Genomic DNA, 8,144 nt, shown 5'->3' with positions numbered 1-8,144 from the left:
CCATATCCTGGTCGATTTCACCACCTAAGTATGTCCTTGGAATTAGTAAAACATAGAACAATTTTTATTTTCTACTTGGATAAATAAAATTTTATAATAAAACTCATTTAAATTGTATGGGACATGTTTGAAGATTTTTCTTTTCCAAACTGATAAATTCTGTTATTTTTTTAGGAGCTGGAGAATCCGGTAAAAGCACAATTGTAAAACAAATGCGAATATTGCACGTTAATGGATTTAGTGAAGAGTATGTATAAAACTTATGTGTATTGGCGATATTATATTTATACTTAATAATTTGTCTTATAGAGAGAAAAGACAAAAAATTGAAGATATTAAGAAAAACATTAGAGATGCCATATTGGTAAGTTTTTCAAAATTTTATGGCTGTATAGTTGAATAATTTTTTTGTGTTTTTTTTTTTCAGACAATTACAGGTGCAATGAGCACACTAACCCCACCAGTACAATTAGAACATCCTGAAAATCAGTTTAGGGTCGATTACATGCAAGATGTTGCCTCTCAACATAACTTTGAATATACTACGGTATGTAGTTTTCATCACCATTTTATTTTTATATTGATACTATTTTTTAATGTAATTTGTATTTTAGGAGTTTTATGAACACACAGAAGTACTGTGGAAAGATAGAGGCGTACAATCTTGTTTTGAAAGATCTAATGAATATCAACTCATTGATTGTGCAAAATAGTAAGTGTTATACTATTATATTGTATTTTTTCATGTTATTGTACTGAGTAATATTTAGTATTATGTACTGAGTAATCAAAAGAAAAACTTAAAAACTGTTGAAGTTTACAATATTTCAATGTTGAGAAGTATAATTTTGTATTACTGAAAACATTTCCTTTTACCTAGAAACTAGTAATATGTAAATTTATAATTTTTCTGTTTTGTTGATTGGCTATTGGCATTTTCTAAATTATTTATTTTACATTCTCAATGTAATAATGATTTTTAAGTATTGAGTTTGTATTTATATTTATATTAATTATTTAATCAAAATCTATATTGTTGATTAGGCACAGTACTTAATCAATATCAGTATCATACTTGTTTTTCTTTGATTAGGATTTATTAACTGTTGTGAAACAATCCTACTTTTTTATTATTCTTCAATAATGATTTATAATAATTTAACAAAAAAGTTAAAATTAAATGTAGCCTATAAATTTTTAACAGAAGTTACTATTTTTCTATTTTTTTTTTCTTGATTTTTGTATCGATCTATATAATGTTGACTTGAAGATATGCTTTGAAAATCAAGAGGATTAAAAAAAACAACATTTACAGGATATTGATTTAAGAAAAATCAAAATTTTTTTTTTAAATGTCAATAATATAAGTTCAACAAAAATTCTTAAAAATGTTGACAAAATTCGTCATATAACTTTAAAAGTAAAAATATTTATATCATAAAAGTATAGAAACTACATAGGTGTTTCATTTTTATACTCATTTGAATGTTCAAATTTTGACAAAACTTGTTCAAATTTATAAAAATCTACAAACAATTTTTTTTAATTAAAAGTACATCTCATTTATAATTGTAACACTTCAGGCTTTAAAATTGAATACAATATTCTAACAAACTATTCTTTATAGTTAACAAAAAATAAATTAACCAGAAATTAACAAAAAAAATGTATAATTGTATATGTATGTATTACATTTTGGCACAGTTGTATAGTTCAAGAAAATTTGTTAAATCATCCTAACATTTATAAATATTAACTGTAGGAACTTGAAATATATACATACTATTATGTTATTAGCACAATATATATATATATTATATCTATATTATCATAACTATTTTTTTTAACTGCTTATAATAAATAAATTAAATAAAATTGTAAGGTTATACTTGTAGGCAATTTTTTCTGTGTAAGATCTGAGTAACCAATCTAACAACGAAAAAAATAGTATATTAATATAGTAATGTTAATTTTCTTTAGACATATACTTTGATCTATCTCTTCTTCTTTACTCAGAATTGTTTTTCATAACTAATAGTACCTTGATTTAATAAAATGTGTAAAAAAAATGTATCTATGTTAGTTTCCCTGTATGTTCACATTTTTAAAATTATAACTACAAAAAATATTTAATTCCATTAAAAATTAGTTTGTATTTAAAATAACTTTTTTTTTTTTTGTAATTTTTTTCAGCTTTCTCGATCAAGTACACATTATTAGACAACCAAATTATACGCCTTCAGAACAAGTAATTACTTATATACATATATATTTATTTATTTTTAAATATACAGCCGTGAGACCTTTTACAAAATTATCATACTATTATTAATAATATTAGTATAATTGATTCAAAGTTTAAAATTGATTATAAACATTTGTAATTGTTAATCAGTTCACCCATTTATATTGTTTGATGAAATACATGGCAATGCTTGGTAAAATATGTGACCTGAATAATTTTTGGGTTATATATAGTGTGAATAACTAATTTTTATTTTTATTTTTGATTCAATTGTCTTTTTATTATATAATCATTATCCTTTAATGAATTATTCTAATTATTCATTGATATTGATATTAATTTATTCATAATTAAATCTACATGGCAAATAATAATAAAGTTATATTGCCTATTATATATTATTTTGATTGTTGACAGTATGTTTTTAGAATTTTTTATGAAATTTTTACTTTTCGATTTTTTGTTAAAAATATAATATTTATAAATTCCTTTTTTTTCCTTAAAATGTAAATTAAAAATCACACTTATAAAAATATGTTTTAACAAAAGTTGACATATATTTAATAATACTAATAAATCTATATTTTATAATATTTTCTTTAGTATAATTTATAAATATATCAAAAACGCATTTTTGAATCTAATATTTTATTTTGAGGAAAATGAACACTGTTTAGTATTTATAAAACTAATTTTCTTTTTTTAAACAATCTATTGTATACAAAAATATTTTAATTTATAATGTACCATGTATTATGACATAAATTATTACAATCTGAATAACTGTTCGGATATACTAGATATATTTTTTTAATATATTAGTACTTAACTCATAATTATATAATTTTATATATTTTTGACCTTACTAAAACTTTTAATTAAATGTTTATTACAATACTTATTTCCAAAATCTTAAAAGTGACCCCTGAGGCTGTGGCCTGGTTAGATAACAACTTGGGTGTAGAGTTATAAAAAACTTATGCAATTTAATTTAATTTTATGTGATACAGATTGTGATGTTTGTTTTATTTTTATTTTATTTTATTTTATTTCCTATTATTTATTTTATTCGGGTACCTCATACTTCAAAATTTATTCTTTTATATAAATATTTTAGTGATAAACATGTTAATACTCATTAAATGTCATACGAATATATATATTTTCAAAATATCTCAATTTCAAATTATATTTAAAAAAAAATTTAGTACCAGATATTTATTTTAATTTAACTAATACTCTGAAATCTTACCGAAAATACAATTTTGCTCAGAATAACTTAGTCTGTATTGTTAATTTAATTTGAGTGCTCAATCAAGTTTTATTTTCTATCTATTCGTTTTATTAAATCAGCGCGTTTTAATATTTGTTTTGATGAATGATTTTTTAGGACATACTCAGGTGCCGTGTTTTAACTTCTGGTATATTTGAAACACGGTTTCAAGTTGAAAAAGTTAATTTTCAGTAAGTATTAATATTTTAATTAATAATTCTAAGAATTTTATTATGTACTTTTTTTTATTTTCTTAGTATGTTTGATGTTGGAGGCCAAAGAGATGAAAGGCGTAAATGGATACAGTGTTTTAATGATGTCACTGCCATCATATTTGTGACTGCTTGTAGTAGTTATAATATGGTCCTTAGAGAAGATCCTACTCAAAATCGACTCCGAGAGTCATTAGATTTGTTTAGAAGCATTTGGAATAACAGGTATTGGTTTTCAATATTATTTGTTAGATTTATTTTAAATCTATTTAAATTTCTAAAGATGGTTGAGAACGATATCAGTGATATTGTTTCTGAATAAACAAGATTTGCTAGCCGAAAAAATCATGGCTGGGAAATCTCGGTTAGAAGATTATTTTGCCGAATTTAACCGTTATCAAACGCCAATGGATGCTACTCCTGATCCAGGAGAAGATCCTCCAGTTATTCGCGCCAAATACTTTATCCGAGATGAGTTCCTTGTATGTTTATATTATTAATATATTTTTATTTTTATTATTTTTATATTAAAATATCAATAAATATTTAATTTGACATATAGCGCATCAGTACTGCCAGTGGCGAAGGTAAACATTATTGTTATCCACATTTCACCTGCGCTGTTGACACTGAGAATATCAGACGTGTGTTCAATGACTGTCGCGACATCATACAGAGGATGCACCTGCGCCAGTACGAGTTGCTATGATCTCTTCCTTACCCACTCACATACATACACAGGTCTCTTTATTATTCTGCAGCAATTTTGAGTAAGTATTTCAGTCTTTTTAAGATATCATTTGTTTGAGCTCTCAAACATTACACTGAATTGAACATACGAACATTTATCATTATTGATTTGTATATATATATTTTTTAATCGATAAATTCACGTTTAAATAGTTGAATACCAAATCATTTTTTTTTACTACGTACCAATTTTTATTAATATAATAATTTTTTTTTATGTTTAAATACTATGATAAATCCAGTACATTTGTATAGTACATGATGTAATGATTTTAAAACAAATAACTACTGCTGTATGCAAATTAAGTCAATAATTATTCATAATTTTTAAATTAAGGATGAGAAAAATTTAATTCAGTTGCAGTAATGAATTTACTCTTTGATCAACAAATCTCTTGTACATCAATAGTTTTTGTTGTCAGTATTGTTCTATATGAATATCTTTAATTAATTTATTTTATATTAATTTTTTTTTTTAATTTTAATAAAACTGTTAATTTTTACATCCATATGGCAAATGTCCTATGTAATTAAATTTTAATTTTTTTTTTTTTTTAAGTAAAATTATTAAAACTTTATATTATATAAAACATACGAAAGACTATATTAGAAAAAAATTAATTATTGTTATATTTGTTAATAAATACTCGAATATCTCGTTTGATTTATTGTTGAACGTAAATCATTTTTGTGTTTTTATTTTATATATAATAGCTGGTATGTATTACAATATTACAGTAACAAATAAATGTTATAAAATGTTGATGACAAATGATAATTCACCACAATTCAAAGTAAAGGGATAGTTTTTATTTTTGTAGCTAACGTATAATTGATGACAAAACTTCCTACTTTCAAATTTAAATAACTATTTTTTTATAATAACTAAGTAACATTTTAAATAGAGTAGTTATTTACAATATTTCAAATAAATACTTGCAGTTTAAATAAATGATAAATTCATTTAAAAAATAAATACATTTTAACAAATCATCTTGTTAGTCATGATCCATTTAATTCTCATTTTAAAGTTTCTCGTTTCACTAGTTTCATATTACATTAAATGTTTATAACAAATCATGGGGTGTATACTTGATTTTACAGTACATAATATGTTCCATTCATATTTTTTAATTGTTTTAATGCTAGTTAAATTAATATTTTTTATTATTATTATTATTATTATTTTTTTTTAATTGGTTGACCTATTGATTTTTAAATTAGTATATATTTCAAAAGCAATTTTGATATTTTATGAAAATCATTAATATAAAATTAATTACCTTGCAGAAAAAGTTTAAATATTACACATTAATGTTGAGTGCATTGATTAAATATGTTTATTTTGTTATTTTATCATGTAAAATATATTTAAACAAATATATTTTAGAATTAATAAAGTAACAACAGTCCATCTTTCATTTTATTTTTGAAAAATGGTTACTAATAAACTAGTTTAAATGTTGAGCGGAATTATCTATTTTATGTAAATGTATTATTTAAATAGTGAAAGTATAAAATTTCAAATTTGGTTAGTTATACAAATACTCCCATTTTATTTGTTTTTTGTTTAGTCTTATATAATTTGTAATGCTATCATTGAATATAATTTAAATGAAATATTGTTTTTTTAATAGTAATAAATAATAATATGATAATTTAAAACAGAATTTTTCTATATTTTTTAAGTTTTTATTAAAATGTACAATATCCTTATAAAAATGTTTATTAATCATATGCAACTAATTATTTATTTAATATGAACAAATAAACTTGTTAAATAATTAGAAATACTGATATAAAACTACAGATTATTCCTACTACAGAATTTATTATTATATTTTTATTTTGTTCTAATATAAATTCTTGGTTTTGTTTTTCATTTATGTTTGCTAATTAAATTTCAACTATTCACAATGAACATTTTTTAATATATTTATTTTATATTTTCATTTAGTATTTTATATGACTATTACAAATTTGATTAGATGCTTAGAGTTCTCTAAATAATACATAATTATTGGGAATATTTTAATTCAGAAGAATTATTTCTAACATTGTCAAAAATATTTAAAAAAAAGTTCATGTGAGAAAGTATATATTTTGGAGATTAATATAATATTTTCTTAATTCGATTTTCAGAATCACAGATTATCAAATCCAAATTCATTTCAACAAACCTAAACATTTCAGTAGTATGTCATTAAGATTGATTCCTTTTGGTGAACATTCTTTTACAAGCAGCCAAATACGGTTTTGCAAAAAGGAATACATATCTAGATTATAAGACCTTTGCAGATGTTATAGGTACCTATGTTTGCCTAGTCACAATTTTAGATAATTTTTTAGCAGTTGTAGTTAAAAAAAATTGATTGATTAAACTTAAATCAGTAAGAGTATAAAAAACTTAATTTATTATCTGTTTCATTTTGTTGTTCAATGTCTGGTACAATGAATTATAATATTCACCAATGAATACTTATATTTTATTTTTTTTGCTTTTTGTATTGGTGATAAATTTTTCTAACATATAGTTTGTAAAATTACATTGTCAATGGTTATATTATTGTTAATTATTATTTACCAGGTACAAAAATATCCTAACCTAATGATTATATTATATTAAAATGGATACCTATTTCAAGTCTGTTACTACAGTATAATGTCCACATTCAATGATGTAAATAATTGTATGCATTAATATAATTTTGTTTAACTTATAATATTTGCAATGTTCCAATACGAAAAAATCGCACAACTGAAAATGTTTATAAAATATTGAATATATATATATATATATATATATATATATATATTTATAAATAATTTTTAATATTACCGTTATGAATGTTATACCTGTAAATCCAATGGTAAAATTTCCAAATCTTATGTAATTACGTGTATAGATAAATATAACTAATTATATTATATTATGTTTGTAACTTACTAGTTTCTTTAAATGATGTATTGTTTGTTTCTTGTTATAAGTTGTATGTTAAGTTATTATAATTTGTTTTTGCTCTGGGATCTTATATTATGCATTTTTCAAAGAACAAAAGATGTTAACTTAATCGAATACCATAACTAAGTTAGGACATAAGGTTCCTGGGCTTACAATCGATAATAATTGAGTAACATGCAAATGTACCAATATTTTATTTACATTTATTTATTTTTAATTTTATTTTTGTTTGGTGCTGCTTACTTATACTTCCTTCTCTGCCCCTTCATCCATTATTATCAATTCATTAACTAAAAATAAAAATAAATCATGTACAATTTTTAAGCATAGGTTTTGATTATTATTATTATTATTTTTTTTTTTTAATATCAATATTTTTAATTTTTTCAGAGGGTTGTATAAATCTATGTTTTTTAAATTCTATTTAATTATTATTATTATTTATTTATTTATTATTTTTCTTTTTGTACATAGATTTAGTATGAGGGTCCGCCAATATTTAACATCATCCTGCGAGAATCAATTGAAATCATTATTGTAATATTAGTCGTTCTTTTACTATATATATATATATATATATATATATATATATATATATATATATATATATAAAATACTATGCATAATAAGTAATATATAACCTAACAAAAAAAAAAATGTAATTCATTATAATTAAATATTACTACTTTGTTGAGTTTTTAT

General features: G+C 21.8%; 1 protein-coding gene across 1 annotated transcript; it reads left to right on the top strand.

Annotated features, from left to right (window-relative positions):
• Positions 1-174: 174 nt before the first annotated feature.
• Positions 175-7,771, top strand: LOC112684233 (guanine nucleotide-binding protein G(s) subunit alpha; the record flags this gene model as incomplete). The annotated part of the gene is given in 10 exon segments (XM_025555633.1): positions 175-247; positions 310-364; positions 428-547; positions 615-712; positions 2,194-2,248; positions 3,636-3,709; positions 3,776-3,955; positions 4,014-4,212; positions 4,293-4,500; positions 6,623-7,771. Coding segments are annotated over 9 exon segments (1,001 nt in total), but the record flags the coding sequence as incomplete, so codon positions are not given.
• Between the last annotated feature and the right edge of the window lie 373 nt (positions 7,772-8,144).

This window comes from Sipha flava, unplaced genomic scaffold (genome assembly GCF_003268045.1).
Source record: "Sipha flava isolate LNK unplaced genomic scaffold, YSA_version1 246_pilon_pilon, whole genome shotgun sequence".
NCBI lineage: Eukaryota > Metazoa > Arthropoda > Insecta > Hemiptera > Aphididae > Sipha > Sipha flava.
The sequence above is the reverse complement of the archived record's forward strand: the minus strand, read 5'-3'. Positions and strand labels throughout refer to the sequence as shown.